At 56.2% G+C, this 16,290-nt stretch overlaps 7 protein-coding genes across 7 annotated transcripts; 3 read left to right on the top strand and 4 right to left on the bottom strand.

Moving 5' to 3' along the window:
• Positions 1–84: 84 nt before the first annotated feature.
• QBC33DRAFT_189589 (uncharacterized protein) lies at positions 85–1,268 on the bottom strand. The gene is made up of 2 exons (XM_060422509.1): positions 1,086–1,268; positions 85–911 (listed from the first exon to the last, which is right to left on the bottom strand). Exon 2 carries the CDS (start codon positions 859–861, stop codon positions 307–309), a length of 555 nt encoding a protein of 184 aa, XP_060280793.1. The 5' UTR covers positions 862–911; positions 1,086–1,268; the 3' UTR covers positions 85–306.
• A 655-nt stretch (positions 1,269–1,923) lies between these two features.
• Positions 1,924–3,459, bottom strand: QBC33DRAFT_457146 (uncharacterized protein; the record flags this gene model as incomplete). Its single annotated transcript, XM_060424846.1, has 2 exons — positions 1,924–2,829; positions 2,929–3,459. The coding sequence occupies 2 exons, from the start codon at positions 3,457–3,459 to the stop codon at positions 1,924–1,926; spliced, it is 1,437 nt and encodes a 478-aa protein (XP_060280792.1).
• Positions 3,460–3,799: 340 nt separating this feature from the next.
• Positions 3,800–5,082, top strand: QBC33DRAFT_189435 (uncharacterized protein). The gene is made up of 3 exons (XM_060422507.1): positions 3,800–4,201; positions 4,386–4,887; positions 4,950–5,082. Exons 1-2 carry the CDS (start codon positions 4,171–4,173, stop codon positions 4,880–4,882), a joined length of 528 nt encoding a protein of 175 aa, XP_060280791.1. The 5' UTR covers positions 3,800–4,170; the 3' UTR covers positions 4,883–4,887; positions 4,950–5,082.
• Positions 5,010–6,391, bottom strand: QBC33DRAFT_546466 (GPN-loop GTPase). Its single transcript, XM_060428667.1, has 2 exons — positions 6,130–6,391; positions 5,010–6,062 (listed from the first exon to the last, which is right to left on the bottom strand). Exons 1-2 carry the CDS (start codon positions 6,175–6,177, stop codon positions 5,220–5,222), a joined length of 891 nt encoding a protein of 296 aa, XP_060280790.1. The 5' UTR covers positions 6,178–6,391; the 3' UTR covers positions 5,010–5,219.
• Positions 6,392–6,961: 570 nt separating this feature from the next.
• Positions 6,962–8,289, top strand: QBC33DRAFT_457120 (S-adenosylmethionine synthase; the record flags this gene model as incomplete). The annotated part of the gene is made up of 3 exons (XM_060424844.1): positions 6,962–7,027; positions 7,093–7,758; positions 7,828–8,289. The coding sequence occupies 3 exons, from the start codon at positions 6,962–6,964 to the stop codon at positions 8,287–8,289; spliced, it is 1,194 nt and encodes a 397-aa protein (XP_060280789.1).
• Positions 8,290–10,323: 2,034 nt separating this feature from the next.
• On the top strand, positions 10,324–14,183 carry QBC33DRAFT_189312 (uncharacterized protein). Its single transcript, XM_060422506.1, has 2 exons — positions 10,324–11,531; positions 11,609–14,183. Exons 1-2 carry the CDS (start codon positions 10,746–10,748, stop codon positions 13,772–13,774), a joined length of 2,952 nt encoding a protein of 983 aa, XP_060280788.1. The 5' UTR covers positions 10,324–10,745; the 3' UTR covers positions 13,775–14,183.
• On the bottom strand, positions 14,011–16,221 carry QBC33DRAFT_546456 (methylenetetrahydrofolate dehydrogenase). Its single transcript, XM_060428666.1, has 3 exons — positions 15,556–16,221; positions 14,668–15,400; positions 14,011–14,571 (listed from the first exon to the last, which is right to left on the bottom strand). Exons 1-3 carry the CDS (start codon positions 15,762–15,764, stop codon positions 14,485–14,487), a joined length of 1,029 nt encoding a protein of 342 aa, XP_060280787.1. The 5' UTR covers positions 15,765–16,221; the 3' UTR covers positions 14,011–14,484.
• Between the last annotated feature and the right edge of the window lie 69 nt (positions 16,222–16,290).

Here is a 16,290-nt window from a genome sequence, read left to right as displayed (position 1 = left end):
ATGGAGAGAGCATCCACCTATTCCGTACATCGGATCACCGTCGGACGGGAATCATGGGAATAGTGCCAGGTTTTAATTCGGCCACTATATGAGCGCATCTTATCGTATTTACTGATCCCGCCTTCCCCTGTTCGTTGAACCAGGCTCGCCGCAGAATTCTCCGAAATATGTACATACGATCGGAAACAGAAAGACAAGCTCCAATTTATCCATCATGCCGCAAACAGCAAGCCGGGGATGCTACCTAATAGCCAGGAAACGAACAGGTAGCGACCCCACTCGAGCGGGATGCTCTCTTGTCTCTCTTTAGGCGGGGGGAGCATCGGCCTCGGGACCATAGGTCTTGCCCTCCCAATCATAGCTGCCGCCCATGTCGCGCAGCCAGGTGAGGGCATTGAACTCGGTGTCGATGAGCTTGATCTGCCAGTCGCCGGAGTCTTTGGACAGTTGGAGCACGGTGATGCCCTTGTTGGGCAGGTTGGCCTCGCCAAAGGTGGCGTGCCAGCGCAGGGCGATGACAGTGCAGTCGACGGCGTCGATGCTGTCCACCACCAGGGGGAACGGCGGGTTCTCGTTCTGGGCCGCCATGAAGATGTCCTTGGTCGCGAACGTGGGGCCTCCCAGCGGCTGGTTGAGGAAGGTGTTGATGCTGTCCGAGTAGTCGGCGAAGTCCTTGTGGCAGTACTTCTCGCAGTCCGCGTCCTTGTAGGCGCTGATCAGGTTCTTGTACACGTCGACCATGGCCGTGGCCTCGTCGCGGGTCAGGCACGCGTCGGCGTGCTTCCATGCGCGCCAGGGGGAGGGCATAGCTAGTGCCGAGCTGGCAAGGGCGGCCGCGGTGACGAGTGATGAGAAGAACATTTTGACGGTGATGGGGAGGCGAGTTTGCTTTTGGCTTTTAGTAGCAGCTGCTTGAAGACTTCAATTGACCACGTACAGAGGAGAAACCAGAGTCAGGGCCATCCTCTTCAGCTTCCGGCGGGCGGCCCTCATTTATAGAAAGCTCCTCAAGGTGAGGTCTGCCCTCTCCTGACATTTCCGGCGTCTCTTTCGAAGATCAATTCCTCGGGGCCGATATTGCTCACCTGCATTTATCCAACCAACTCCGGCTTGGGTTATTAAACCTCACCACGGACGTCCGATGAACTATCCAGAGATTTCCTGTTCCCGGATCTAAGCTTTTTCAATTGAGCAGTTTTCTGTTTCCAGCTGCGTGGCTCCGGGCTTCTCATTTGGAGACCCTTGAGCAAGCTCGACTGGAAGTTCGACCGCAAGCAGCGGGGGTAAACTGGGGCGGCGACGAGTCTCAGCGGCTCGGACCCGAGTGGCGCTCCATTCATTAAACCGCTGGGCAAGATAGATGACGAATCATGGGGATGTGTGTATATTTAGACGCTGAGGCTCTATCTGCAAGCCTCTCCCAGCCGCTTCACCATGTATCCGGTGCCTTCGAATACAACCCCCATCTCCCGGGCCTCGCCTCTCGGCGAGTGCTCTACGCATGAGCAATATACTCCAGTGTCCTGGAGATTGTCAAGCGAGAGTTACGACGCATAATGCCTCGTGGCGCGTACGGATCTCCCGGGGAATGGATCGGCAAAGGCATGCCGACACCGTCACGACCGCCATGTTCCCTTGCTGCAGACTCGTTTCCGGAGAAAAGCTAATTAAAGCATGTATCCTTCGTACTCCGTATCTTCGTTCGGATTGGGGAGGGGCAAAGGAATGCAGGAAGATTCCAGGTCAACATGTACATGGTCGACCTTTGCGGGGAGGAGTGAGGCCGTGAGAGCCCGCGCAGTGCTATGGCTGACCAGGTTATAGAATTCTACGGCATGCCATCGCTCTACCACGCCAGCAAAGAGAAATGTCGCATGATAACCTAATCATCGATCTATCCTAGTAACGCCTCAAGCAAACTATCTAGGCCAGATGTGGGATCTCGGTTGTCCAGGTTGCAATGAAAGCGCCTGGGCTGAGAAAGTAGAGTGAACGGAACGCTTCTACAATCAGCACAATTCTGGCGAAAGGAAACAGAAGGAAGATCGGGGGGTATGCAAGGCAGCCCATACAAGTATCGAAAACTGAGTCACTCTCCCAGAGTTTGCTGATATATCCGTGAAGGATCATGAACGACGGCGCTCCCACAGTGAGCAGCGTTGCTACCCTCCAGAGAATCAGCTCACTCCTTGTTGGGAAGACAAAGTTCCATGCAATCAGGTGGATGGCGCTGAAAATGATCAGCCCAACAAGAGTGCCTATGAAAGCTATATCGGGAACCGACGCGGATGGGATGCTATAGAATGACCGCCAGACCAAATCAGTGCTGCCGACTTCAGCGATTTCCTTGACGTCCTTCGCCGTGGGAGCCTTGGCCGAGGGGACCATTATTGGCCTCGAGATATCTCTCGGCTTGGGGAACAAGGCAATGTAAGTGATGGCCGAGCAAGCAGCATATGCCAGAGTCATGACCTCCAATTGGGAGGATTCCTGACCCAGGGAAGCCCGGCCGATGAGCTGTACGATGAGCCAGCAGACCTGGACCAAGGCAAGCAGCTTGATCATGACATCGCCCTTGCTCTTCTCGTTGATTTCGTCCTCAGTGACAGCCGGCAGCCGCGAGATGATGCCGGCGCTCCGGGCTTGTACCAGTTGACGGCTGTTGAGAAACCAGACATCTCCCACCAGAGGTCGCGCATTAAGCGATATGTCGTCAAGTTTATCTGTGTGTTCCGCCAACACCTCCTTCACGGCGGAGAGGTTTGTCATGTCAAGCCCCCAATCGAGTCCCCCGAATCTCTTATATGCGTTTGACTGGCGGTTGATGAACTCGTCCAGCCACCGAAGTATATCCCGTGGCGGCTTTTTACTTTTTTCAGGTCGGGAGTCACCCTGGAGATCAAACGATCCAGAGTGAGGCGTCGGAACGGTTGAGTGATTCGCCATGAGCGCAGCGGTTGAGGAGGTGCCGTCAGACTGTTCCGATTCTCCGGAATTCTCCCCACGGTTGTCAGTCGTGCCTGTCTCCGCAGCCCCCAACTCGACGTCCGCCGAAGGTGCGGGAAACCGCACGGCAAAGCCTCCCATGTTGGCAAAAAGCGAGTGTGTTACGGTCCAGTCGACGCCGTCTTCGTCTGCCTGTGCCTTGATCTCTTTCATGCTAGCTCGGGCATCGAGAAGGTCGCCCAGGGCCTTGCCCATGGTGAACTCGGGCACCAGGAGGGTGAAGAGCATCCACGCGGCCTTCCTGCTGGCCAGGTAGAGGGACCTCCCTAGTTTCTGTTGCCATGTCTTGCTGTTGAACTGCAAGGGCACGTTGAGGTGGAGGATCGACCAGGTACAGAGGATTATGACTGTGAGGCAACTCCAAACAATGCTCATAGTAGAGCGGACATCTGGACTGGCCACAAATCCCGGTGCGGTCGTAGGAAGAGTACAGTTTGGGCGAAAGGTGATCATCTTGACAGAATGATTGAGAGGTGACGGGCTTGGAAAAATCCCTGAGCACACAAGGCTCGCGAGAAGACATCCACCATATACAGACCCAATATGTACATGATGTTGGGCAGTGCTCACAGCCTTACTCGCTAACCGCGAGGTAGCCAAGCTACCAATGAGAAGCAATGTGAACCAGCCATTCTTTCACACGAGTGTGGCTTCAGCATTGACGCCCCAATCAACACTCGCTGACGGGAACGAGCTCTCTCACTACTCGTCGCTTGGAAACTGGCCTCGAAACGAAGATTGGGCCTCAGATCCTAGATCCCAGATGGAACTGGGTTGCATTTGGCCGGGATGACGCAACGAGGGACAAGTTCAACAACTACATTGCACGATTATTAATAATGAAGGTCTCAGCCAGAACCTACCATGGGCAACATTGGAATGAGTATCGACCCTGATCAACAAAATAATAGATATATTTATTACGGTTGTGAGTGAGTGCCATGCCCAGTAACAAAGGGCGAGTCTAGGATGTGTCGAGACGGGATGAGATCATGAGACTAGGCCTCTGCTTTAAATGGTGCTGTGGCACCTGCGCTCACAGCACGAGCGACTGCCCCACCAACTAAGCTTTCCCGATGCTCTGGACAGAACAACTTTACTTTATGACAACCTAGGTTTTCGTGCAATATCTCTTCGATCATCCTCCAACAAACTTGACACAAAATGGACCAGTGGATGCTGGAATCCTTGCAAGGTACCGTGCCTTAGCCCACTGATTTCCTACTTCCCAAACAGTCTTGCATGTGGCACTGTATTCAACTCCAAGCCCACCACATTCCACCACATCTCCTTGGCAGCCCCCCTTTACTTGGTAGAAACCACCCAAGCTTTCTTCTTCCTCTGAAGCTCACTCCGCCCTTCCGAAACCCCGGAAACAGATTACCTCCCCGAGACTCTCCTCCAGCTCGTACACGACCATGTCCTGCGCCCCGACGCGCGCCTCCAAACCCTCAAGCAACAGACCACCGCCCTCGCCCGCCGCGCCGCCGACGCCATGTGGCCCGTCCTCGGCCCCGCGCTCGACCGCCTGACGCGCGCGCTGCACGACAGCCCGGACCTCGTCGTGCTCGGCTTCTTCGTCCTCGTCCTCGTCCTCGTCGTCCAGCTGCTGAGCTGGCTGTCGCGCGCCATGCTGTTCTGGACCCGCCTCGCCCTCCGCGTCCTCTTCTGGTCCGCCGTCGCCGCCGTCGCCGCCGTCGTGTGGCAGAGGGGCATCGGCAGGACGGTCGGCGACGTCGTGGATGTCGGCGGGAAGCTCGTGGGGTATGCTGTCGTCGTGAAGGATATCTGGGTGCGGGAGTATCACAAGTACGACGCCCAGGCGAAGGGACGTGGCCCTCCTGGTTCTAAGTTTGGGAGCGGGAGAGGAAGATGAGGGAGGTATGGAGATAAGACACCGCTATGTAATGCGAATGGGACGGCATGATATTGATGGCGCACAGGAGTTCTTGGACCAGGAAAAGGCGTTCGTGTGTGGGAATGGGAGTGGGATTGGTATATTTCACCCCCATGGGGACTTTGGAGGGCGACTATGCGTACAGCCGACAACCCAAACTCGGGAATCGGGATACAGGTCTTGTTTCTTGGTTACTTTTTAATCTATCAATAACCCCAACGCCGACGCTATGCAACTTTTCCTACCCAGATTTGTCCCACCGTCCGTCCATCCATGCCATGAGCCCCATAACCGTGACGAGACACAATACGGTACATTACTCCTCGTCGTACTCCTCATCTCTAAGCTCCCTTGGCTCCTGTGCCTCGTGGAACTGTATGCAGTCATCGATGTAGCTCATAATGGACCCAACACTGTCCTCGTCTGATGAGTCGAGCTTCAAGTAGCTCACCATGCTGAAGCTCTCAATCAGCTGCGCCACGGCAGTATTCAGCCTCCGGAAGCTGGAGCCTCTCATCAGAGCATCCTTGTCTTGGGGATCCCCTCCCTCGTCCTCCGGCTCGAGCCCGGCTTTCCTCCTCGCGACCTCTGCCGGGTCTTCTTCTAGCAACGTCGAGTCGGGGGTCAAGAATTTCTTAAACTCCTTCTTCTTCACCTGCCCCTTGACGAGATCCACCTTGCTCAGGACGTTGATGTGCGGGATCTCCAGCAGAATCATGGCGCTCATGGCGCTCAGCGTGCCCGCGAAGAACTTGGCCCTGTCGACCACGAAGGTCGCCTCGAGCAGGTAGGCGGCGCATAGCCTGATGTCGAGCGCGCCGGAGCGGGAGAGGAACCTAACGAGCGACGGCAGGATGGGGATGTGCGTGTACAACTCGATCTGGCCGGGCATGTCGAATATGATGAGGTACTCCTCGGTCAGGGAGTCGAGTGCTTCGGTCAGGAAGTCGAGGTTTTCCATCAGGAACTCGAAGCAGTAGATCAGACCGCCGTTGGGGCCGAGACCCATCTCTTCCATGACATCCTCGAGCGAGATCAGCTCTCTTATGTCGAGGTCGGGAGTGTGCTCGAAGGTCTCGGCGGCAGGATCAAGGTTTACGTAGAACGTCGACCTCCGGTTGAGGTGAAGATGTGTTATGAGGGATGCGCAGAAAGTGGACTGGATGCGCCGTCCGTCGCTGTCAGCGATACTGGTCCTCTGCATGCAGATCTCGGGCAACACGAACCTTGCCTGCCCCAGCAGGGCCCATTACCATCACCCCAAACTTGCTCATCTTGGTGATTAACGACGGATGGCTTTTGCTGAGCACGTCGAAGCTACCCTGACTGATGAGGCTGTGCTTCCAGTGTTGACCTCAAGCTGCAGGAACAATAATTGAACCGGGAGTCTCACCTTTTTAACAACTGCCCTGCCCCGCACCTAGCCCTTCGACACGCCAAGGATGGGTCCCAAAAAAAAATCCCTTGCGGGCGGTGAAGATTTTGACGGGGGAGATGGGGAGGGGTGGCTTCAATCGCGCAATCCGGTAAAAATTGGGCAATACAAGGGGGCCGTGCTTATGTTTGATGTACCCTCTACCTCCCCAAACTTTGAATAGAAGCAAGATTACAGGCTATCCAGCCCCTCCAAGGCTGGTCCCCGGTACCTAGTCTAGTCCCTTGCCCGGTCCTCGGCCACTCCCTGAATCCTCTCGTAAGTTCCTAGACAAGAGATTCTCCATAAATACTCCGTATGCACCCCCACCACCCTAACCACCTCACATTCCTCTCACTTCGTAATAGACACGTTCATCCCTTCGTCCCTTCGCCCTTTATCCCTCGCCGACGGTCCTCTCCCTGAGCATCTCTTGCCTTTCCGCCCTTAATACAAGGTTAGTTAGGAAGACGCGCGCGAGTACCAGAACTCTTCTGTATTTAACAGGGAAAGAGAGAACTGCTGCCTGCAAAGCCGACTCTCCGAGCTTTCCCGACTGTTCTTACACCCGCTTACAACCTTTTTCGAAGCAGCACCACCTTCCTTCCACAGCTCAGCTGCTAAGCAGATCATCTACTGTCACAATGACTGCCTCAAACGGTGTCAATGGGAACGCGAAGCACTACAATGAGGGGACTTTCCTCTTCACCGTAAGTTAGCCGCCTCCCAAACTTTTTTTTTCGGCGACTTTCTTTTCCCCTGACCGCTCCTCTAGTCCGAATCTGTAGGCGAGGGTCACCCCGACAAGATCGCCGATCAGGTTTCCGATGCCATTCTGGATGCCTGCTTGGCTGAGGACCCTATGTCCAAGGTTGCCTGCGAGACCGCTACCAAGACCGGTATGATCATGGTCTTCGGCGAGATCTCCACCAAGGCACGCCTGGACTACCAGAAGGTGGTCCGCAACGCGATCAAGGATATCGGCTACGATGACTCATCCAAGGGCTTCGACTACAAGACCTGCAACCTGCTGGTCGCCATTGAGGAGCAGTCTCCCGATATCGCCCAGGGTCTCAAGCTGGACCAGGCCCTCGAGCAGCTCGGTGCCGGTGACCAAGGCATCATGTTCGGCTACGCCACCGACGAGACCCCTGAGCTCTTCCCCCTGACCCTCCAACTCGCTCACAAGCTCAATGCTGCCATGTCTGCTGCCCGCCGCGACGGTAGCATCCCTTGGCTGCGCCCTGACACCAAGACTCAAGTCACGGTCGAGTACAAGCACGACAACGGTGCCGTCGTCCCCTTGAGGGTGCACACCGTCGTTGTCTCTGCCCAACACGGCGAGGAGGTCACCACCGAGCAGCTGCGCAAGGTGATCAAGGAAAAGATCATCCTGAAGGTCATCCCGGAGAAGTACATTGACGAGAACACCATCTACCACGTTAGTATTGATTGCCGATAAGTCCTAGGAGCTGCTCGGTCGAGCTTGCGGGCTAACTCTTCCCCACAGATCCAACCCTCCGGCCTCTTCATCATCGGTGGTCCCCAGGGTGATGCTGGCCTGACTGGCCGCAAGATCATCGTTGACACCTACGGTGGCTGGGGTGCTCACGGTGGCGGTGCCTTTTCTGGCAAGGACTTCTCCAAGGTCGACCGTTCGGCTGCTTACCTTGCCCGCTGGATCGCCAAGTCTCTCGTGGCCGCCAAGCTCTGCCGCCGGGCCCTCGTCCAGCTCTCCTATGCCATCGGCGTGGCGGAGCCCCTCTCCATCTTCGTGGACACTTATGGCACCTCTTCGAGGTCCTCTGACGAGCTTGTCAAGATCGTCCGCGACAACTTCGACATGCGGCCCGGTGTTATCGTCAAGGAGCTGGATCTCGCCAAGCCCATCTACTTCCAGACAGCCAAGAACGGCCACTTCGGCACGAACCAGACCTTCAGCTGGGAGAAGCCCAAGACTCTGAAGTTCTAAGCTGCGAGGCCTCGCCGAATTGATGACGTTGTAGAACCGCGGGAGATTCAACTTCGCCTTGCTGGTTGTGCATCATTTCAACGGGCAGTCTCGTCTTTTTCTATTTCTTTTCCTTTTTTTTTCAACCTCGTATTTTACATTTGATTTATGGAAAGGGCACCATATTGCGGGCGTACGGTTCTCAACAAACCTGGTTTAGGGAGATGTAGCCACATCTATCTCGAGCGTCAACATTTTCCTAGGAGTTGCAGCAAAAGATCGTCACGATATAGAGGCATGCGCTCAACTTGCGCTGCTGGAGACGGTCGGTGTTGATCTTTCTGGTTGGTCGGTAGGACGGGCGGGCAGAGGAGTCTTTCAACAAAGACGAGCATCAAGAGCCAAAAAGGCCCAGGCTACATTCTGATTTTGCGATACCCCATGGGGCAAAGCATTTTGCGAAACAAACAAAGCATCGGCGTTTAAACGGGGAAACAAAAGAATTTCAACATCTTTCCTTTCCCTGAAATCTGGGCCGCCGATAATGTCTTTTTGGCCTGGTTTGGGGGAGGAGGAGGAGGAGGAGGCATGATGGCAAGGGCCGTCAGGTCACTCTGGTAGAGATATGGGATCCGGGACTTATGCTTCTGACGGCCAGTGGGTGACACTGGCTAAGAAAGGATAGATCAGTCAATCAGACATCAGATTTTCTGACATCAGACTCTCCAACTACAGGATAGGTAACTGATGTAGTTCTTGGATTACCTATCAGGAAGCAGGAAGGTAGTGATCAAAGGTCGAACCCGTGCAGTGGCTTGAGTGGATGTATGACAATGGCAACCCTCAGACTCTACCACAGACTGTTGGCTTTCTTGCATAGGCAAATGCGGCGGAAGGGGGCTAAAAACCTGTCAAGTGGCATTAACTTTAGAGGTTGTCTGCGGCGCTCCGCATAACACAAACCCTAAGGGCAATGCGATGCCCCGTACGAGGTAGATCGTCCCCGGGATCTGTCTTTGAAGCACAGTGAGCCTCTCAGCCAGGCTGAACGTGAAGGGCTTTCCTCCAACCTGCATGACAACGCATGGGTAACTGCCCGCCTACCTTCCTTACCGTGGTCGGGTAATGACGTCCGTCTCGATTTATCCGTGCACAGTTTAAGGTTTTCAGCCTCCACTGAACAAAGTCTACACGTGTACGCGCAGACGGCTGTTCCCCTTGGCACTACTTAGTGTATGCGTATTTCCTCCTCGTAACCTTCAACTACCTACAGACATAGGTACCCACGATTCCTTCGGTAGTGAATTGGAGACAACTTCAATAGCTATGTGTTTTCGAAACGCAGAGCTCAATCAGGGGTCGGCCTCTTTGGGAAACGCGGGGATGTTCTGCATTTTGGCTCCTTCGTCAGGATTACGGATACGCTGCACGAAATACTGATTAGGTTCGGGGAAGATATTCCGTACTTGGCTACGAGGTGGTTCCATGGGTCGAGCAGCAACTGCAACCAGGTGAGATAGAAGAGTAGCACTAAATAAACAGCCCGACTGGAGTTCTCTTCCCCGAAAATTGCAACTTTCACTTCTCGACTTTTGCTGGTCCCTTGAGGAGCTAAGAATTCTAAAACAAACATCCGTGACCCTGGATCTACGCTAAATAAAAAGTACCGTGTCTAGTGTCTGCAGTACTACCTCATTAGGGAGGTCCCAGAAAATAAGACGCGGTACATTTCCCCCTTTTGTGCCACACCTTCACAGTAGAGCTACTTTCACCACCACCTCACACGGGCGGGTACCACCTCTGTGCATTTACTACGCCAACCAATGCCGTTGGCCGCCTTTGTCCCCTATTGTTCTCCGAGTCAGTTCCCGTCTTTATTGAACTCGAAAAATCCTCGTTCCGCTGTGTGGCTGCCTCCGCGTCCGTTCTAGTTCTCGTTCTCGTCGCCCCTCGTTGCCAAGAAGGTCAAAGAAAAGGAGCCGCCGAAGTCGAATCTAATAATGATCTGAAAATCGCGAATAATAAAGGAGACAGGCCCCCACCTTCGTTGCGTCCGTTCAATTTCGCAAGCCAGGTCTTGGTCAAGGACCCATTCTCCACCACCTAGCCGACCCGAGATATCGTACACGGTACCGACACCCCAACGGCCGGGACTCGACTACCTAGACTAGGCGATTCCGCCTACATAGCAGGCTCTAATATTACTCAAATGCCGTGTGCAGTCTGCCATCACCTGCCAGATCTGTCCTGCCATTTATCCATCTGACCTCCTGCCATATCATATCATATTGTTGGCACCCTCGCGGTTAATTGCAGCTCAAACTGCATCCCTCCCCCCCCCCCCCCCCATCTGGACCAATTCGTCGTTCCACAGCAGTCGGGGAAGAGAAAACGGCAGAGACCGCGTCCCGACGGCCGCCAACACGCCGCTTCACTTCCCGCGAAGCTTGCTGGGTCGCTGGCAAACGCGAGCCGAAATGCCCGCCATGGAAACCGCAAATCGTCACCACCATGGCCAGCAGCAGCCGTACCCGGCCCTTCCTGCTTCGCCCACGCTCACGAACCCCGACATGATCCTCCCCGACTACGATCGTGCAGCGTCCCCGGACACGGACTCGAACGGGCGCGACCACTCGCCCCTCATGATGTGGAAGAACGCGCACGCCGCCGCGTCTGCGACTGTTATCCAGCAGGGACACCATCCCGACCACCCCTATGGCCCCACCGGTCCGATCACTCCCACGACGCCTATCATATACGGTAATGGCACCATGCTCTCAGATATCGGCGAGGTCACGGAGGTGGAGAGCACGCCTGGGAGGCCGTCCCCAGTCAGGTCGAAGGGCATCCAGGGGGGCCAGAAGTCGTCGACGCGAGGTAGCGGGAGCGATACAGCGCTGCGATCATCGCCGACTATAGGCGTAGTGTACGGGGGGATGTTGAAGAAGCGCTCCAAGCAGAGCATCGCCGCGCAGCGGGAGCGCCGGTCGAGCATGGAGAGCACGAGCACCATCACGACGAACGAGAGGCAAGATCTATTCGCGGATTTCGACGACTCCATCAGCGTGGACGATAGCGTGTTCCAGGGCGACGACGAAGAGAGCGTGGCAGAATCGTACACAGAAGATGTGTCGGCGCACGAGAATACTGCGCGACTAGGGATACCCAATACCGATAACACGGACCGGCTGTCGACCTACTCAATGTCGTCGATAAGTCGGAGGGCAGAGCATATCCTGGCGAATGCAAAGAAACGGTTAACTGTGAGTCCACCGGATACCCCACGAACAACACGACCCTCCGGGGAAGTGCCTGCCATGTACTGACTCGTGCTACAAAGACCATGGAAGGTAATCTAACGAGGGCACGAGGCTCTCTGTATCCCTCAACACCGTCCATATCCTCACTTGGCTCCGACGGATCGACGCCGTCCCCACCCGTGCAACGGGCTTCCACGGCGATCTATGCGCGAGAAACCGACCCGAACTCCCCAACCTTCTCACAAGCGCGTACGCCCCTGTCAAGCGATGGCATCTCTCCCACAACAATATCATTCAGGGGCTCTGTGCCGAGGTCAGCGAGTGCACTGGGAGTCTCGGGCGGATACAGGCAACCGCTCACGGCCTCGAGAAGCGTCGACCATCTGGGTAACTCGGAGGGGCATCACGGCCAACCAGGCTATAGGATATCTTGGCACCCGCGGGATCGCGCCCTGGAACCACTCAGCGAGGACGAGGTCGCCTCGGCCGGGGAGCCAAGCAGTTTCAGCAAAGGAGCGAATGCCGACCAGTTCCTAAGCCCGACATTTGGATCGTTCAGTGATAGTGCCAACGGGAATGATCGGGGACTACAGAGGTCCGCATCCGTGGCCCAGATGAGAGACCTGAAGGACCAGGTAAAAGGCCTGAAGGGGAAGATCTCGAGCCTGAGGGAACAAGCGCGTGCCGACAGCTTGAAGAGGAGAAGCTTGCAGAGCCTACGCACTCCAAGTCCGTTCACGCACGCACAGGTCGACCAGTGGTACGCAGAGCCGGAACCGCCCGTGAGCTCCGAAGCCGGCAGCACAAATGCAGACTCGGCTAGGAATCCGTGGAACGGGGAGCTCTCGAGCGTGGATGGCGAGGGACAGGTTCCCCAGGGCGGGCAGGAGAAGTACGTCGAGGACGAGGATTCTATCTACAGCGAAGTCGAGACCAACACATCCCTCAGGCCACCGGGGAATCAGTCGCCTGAGAGGAAGGAACTCGCGACCACGACCGGGCCGGACGTTGTTACGGCGGGAGAGGATGGGTCCGACGGATCCGACCTGCAAACGGAGAACGGCGATTCTGGGGCCGAAGGTCAAGACGAGGATGACGTTGGGCAAGTAGACGATGAGGCGGCGTACGACAGCGAAAGCGGCGAGTCTCTGTACCACGACACGGTGCAACACCCCATCTCGCACGAGGACCGCGAAGACGCTTTCGACTACGAGCACTTCTTCCTGCACAGCGCGATGGGCACCCTCAGCCAGCAGAAATTGGCGAGGAGGGGCAGCAGATCCAGCTTCAGCTCCGAGGACTCGGTGGAGACGACCCGCGGCCCGGCCGCCGAGAGCGGCGCGAAGAAGAGCAGCGGCGACGAGGAGGTCGACGGCCTCCCGACGACGAGGACATGGCAAAGGAGAAATAGCGACGCCTCGGTGTCGACCGTGGGGACGTTCGCCACCGCCAACGAGGGCGGCGCGGAAAGCAGTCGCGAAAGGGAGGATCCGACGTCGGGACAGTTCGCCACGGCGGCTGCCAAGGAGAGATCGGGCAGTCCCGAGACGGCTCGGAAGACATCCTTCGCCCCCGGCAGCATCGACGCGGGCTTCAACTTCCCGGCATCCAGGCGCAGCACGGGGTCGATCACATCCATCCCCGAAGAAGGGAAGGAGGGGCCCGGGTACGGGCACGGGCACGGGCACGGGGGCCCCAACTCGAGCTTCGGCAATTCCCACGGCATGTCCGCCTTCCGGCGCCCAATGTCCAGCTCGGCGGCGAACTCGCTCCACCGGCCGTCCGTCTCGTCCTTCGAGTCCACAGGCACGAACCGCAGCTTCCCGCTGGTCAACCGGCCCAAGAAGGCCAACAGCGTCGGCATCCTGACGCCGCACAGCTCGTCGTCGCTCGACCAGGAGGAGCTCAAGGCCCTCTCCGACAGCATCATGAGCGAGACGGCGAGCATCTGCGAGCAGCAGCAGCACGAACGGGACACGGACGACGACAGATCCACCAGGTTGCACAGGCCCAACGGCAGCGTGAGCAGCGTCAACGGCAGGATGGCGGGGAACCCGAACGCGCCGCAGGCGATGCAGACGCTGGTGCGCGATGACCAGCTCCTCGTCGAGAGGCTGGTGGCCGGGCTCGGGCGGTGCGTGCTCGGGCTGGCCGAGAGCGGAAGGGCCAGCACCGAGAGTCGGATGTACAGGAGGCGGATCGATGCGGCGAGGAGGATTCTTGAGGGGTTGGAGGATGAGGTGTGAGAGGGGAGGGTGTGGGCGCTTGGTTTCGATTATTATGTGTGTTTCTATTTTGGCCATGACCCTTTCGGTCTGCCTGGTATAGGTACAGGACCTGGGCAGGAGATCTGTAGACCTCGGGGAGTTTTGTTTTGCCGTATAATTGCCCGGGGGGGTGAGACGAGACGAGAGGGGACTCGAGACTCGATCGAGGACCGGTACGCAACGATATTTGACGCCGAACGATACGATGTTTTCCATGGCGAACAAAACCAACCCCCTTCCAACTGGTCGGTCGCGGTGGTCGGTCGGTATGTAATGCTTCGAGGTCTCTGGTTTCGCGACTGTAACCCTTTGTTTGGCTATTTCATGGCGTGGGAGGAGCCTTACTGTTTGTTACCCTGGTTCCTTTTGATTCGATACCCAGTACATTTTTACAGTTCATGGTAGTTTAATTGTCCTCTAGTCCACAGCAGTTCGAGAACCCATGAGCATTGAAGGCTCAAGGGAACGAATGGCTAGAAACTGTCACCTTTGAGCCTCTCAATCGCCACGGCCAAACCGTATTGACATTCTCTAGCTAACGTCAACTGTCCTTTTCTTCCTTCTAAAGCAAAAAGGGTCAAAATCTCAGGTATCCCACCCACCAAGCGATAATAGATACAAAGAAATGAGCAAAAGAGGGCCTCGACCTGAGGACCAGATGCAGGCGCTCGGTCCAGAGAACCCCTTACTTAACCATCCGCAAACGCCTCGCTTCTCGCCTTTATCTGGCTGGCATTCGACGTCCCCTCTGGGCGAGGTCGGTTGGCGATGAGCCGCTGGCGAGAGAATCCCGTTAGTTAACTGTCGAAAGGGAGAGAATGGGGGAGGGATGGAAATGGATATGGAGACGGAGAGAAAGAGAGCAAACCCACCACCAAGTTCCTCAGCAACACGGCGATGGTGACCTTGCCGATGCTGGGCACGTATATGCTCGCCCTCTCCTTGACGGCGGGGCCGTCAAAGTTGCGGAAGCTGGAGAAGTTGATGCAGACGGCGCCGTCGCGGAGCAGGTCGGCAGGGACCTTGAACTTCTCGGAGGGGACGCCGCCGATGACCACGTCGCTCAGGGCCAGGCACTGCTCGAGCGCCCAGCCGGGCTGCTCGTGGACCTGGTGGCGCGGGGCGCGGATGCCGCGCCCGCGGGTAAAGAGCTGCACGCCCGTCAGGTCGACGCTGTAGACGGAGGCGCCGTCGTTGGCGAGCAGGGCCGCCAGCGGCCGGCCGTTGACCTCGGAGCGGTTGATGACGGTGATGGTCTTGCCGAAGAGGCGGTTGCCCGGGGCCAGGATCGGGTTGTAGATCTGGAGGTGCTCGAGGATCTTGACCACGGCCAGGGGAGTGCAGGGGAGGATCGACTTCTTGAGGTTGGCCGGCGCATCCAGGAAGCGGATGTTGTGGTACATGTTGTACAGGTGCTTGTGGCAGAGGCCCTCGACGTCCTTGGCCAGCGACACCGTCTCTTGTATGTACTTGTCGTGCGTCGGGTTGCCCGGGAAGATGGGGTAGTACACGATGATGCCATCCACTGAGTCGTCCTCGTTGGCCGCCATGATGGCCTCCTCGAGCTCTTCCTTATCCATCTTTCGGAGGTCGAAGGTGAAGCCACTGGTAGGGGGGGTTGCGGGGGGTTTTAGTTAGTTAACTAACCCCTGACCAGAGAGCGTATCATTCAGCACGTTACACGCACTACACACACATATGGCACTTGCCATTGCGCAAGTTGTGGCCGGTCAGATACATCTTGGCTAATGGTTACTCACTTCTCCTCGCAGGTCTTCTTGGACCATTCAGCATACTTGACTGCCGCAGGGTCGTCATTTGCCAGGAAAGCTGCAAGGTAAGGCTGTATGGCGCCTGCAGACTGAACTGTGGCCAGAGTCTCCTTGACTTCAGACAGCAACCCCCTTGCAATGGTATCTGCCAGGACCACCTTGCAGGTCTTGGGTATATCTTGAGGAGCAGCAGCCATGGTGTACAGGCACAGCCAGGGGGGAGAAGCTTCGGTTTGAGGAGATGTATTGGCTGTTACTCAGCACGGACTAACATGTTTGTTAGTAAATGCATCTCATTTTATGATCTTGCATGCTCAATAATGATCCTCATGTTGTTTTAGAGCGATCACTGTTGGCAGGATGAGATGGATGTGCAGATGTAAGTGAGTCAAGTCGCTGACTGACAACTCACCTGCCCCGCGTGCTTGGGAAAAGTACCCCACAAAGCAGGCTTGTCAGGTTGGGATGCCAAACTCTTTCCTAGACCAAACAGGATTGAACAAGAGGGATCTTACACAGTTGGGGCTGCTCTAGAAGAGTTGGTAACACGAGAACAAGTTCAATTGACCGATCTCTCTCAAACCATCACAAAGAAACCGTCTCCTGGATTGGGAAAATGACTCGCACTGAGCTCTCGGAGACCCAGAATCTGGCTTAATGCAAAAATTTGAGACCCTGGTTCCGAGCGGGACGTTGACAATTGCCCCTCTTACCATTTAGGGT

The sequence above is a fragment of the Phialemonium atrogriseum genome (genome assembly GCF_030411735.1).
Source record: "Phialemonium atrogriseum strain 8032-3 unplaced genomic scaffold QBC33scaffold_23, whole genome shotgun sequence".
NCBI lineage: Eukaryota > Fungi > Ascomycota > Sordariomycetes > Cephalothecales > Cephalothecaceae > Phialemonium > Phialemonium atrogriseum.
Note: the sequence above shows the minus strand (reverse complement) of the source record. Positions and strands in the feature narration are given on the sequence as shown.

Coding starts and splice junctions, on each gene's coding strand:
- QBC33DRAFT_189589 (XM_060422509.1), bottom strand. CDS start 861: ATGTTCTTCTCATCACTCGTCACCGCGGCCGCCCTTGCCAGCTCGGCA.
- QBC33DRAFT_189435 (XM_060422507.1), top strand. CDS start 4,171: ATGGACCAGTGGATGCTGGAATCCTTGCAAG. Junction 4,202..4,385: donor GATGCTGGAATCCTTGCAAG/GTACCGTGCCTT, acceptor CCCCGGAAACAG/ATTACCTCCCCGAGACTCTC.
- QBC33DRAFT_546466 (XM_060428667.1), bottom strand. CDS start 6,177: ATGAGCAAGTTTGGGGTGATGGTAATGGGCCCTGCTGGGGCAGGCAAG. Junction 6,063..6,129: donor GCCCTGCTGGGGCAGGCAAG/GTTCGTGTTGCC, acceptor CGGCGCATCCAG/TCCACTTTCTGCGCATCCCT.
- QBC33DRAFT_189312 (XM_060422506.1), top strand. CDS start 10,746: ATGCCCGCCATGGAAACCGCAAATCGTCACCACCATGGCCAGCAGCAG. Junction 11,532..11,608: donor ATGCAAAGAAACGGTTAACT/GTGAGTCCACCG, acceptor CGTGCTACAAAG/ACCATGGAAGGTAATCTAAC.
- QBC33DRAFT_546456 (XM_060428666.1), bottom strand. CDS start 15,764: ATGGCTGCTGCTCCTCAAGATATACCCAAGACCTGCAAGGTGGTCCTG. Junction 15,401..15,555: donor AAGAAGACCTGCGAGGAGAA/GTGAGTAACCAT, acceptor CCCCCCTACCAG/TGGCTTCACCTTCGACCTCC. Junction 14,572..14,667: donor TGTTGCTGAGGAACTTGGTG/GTGGGTTTGCTC, acceptor TTCTCTCGCCAG/CGGCTCATCGCCAACCGACC.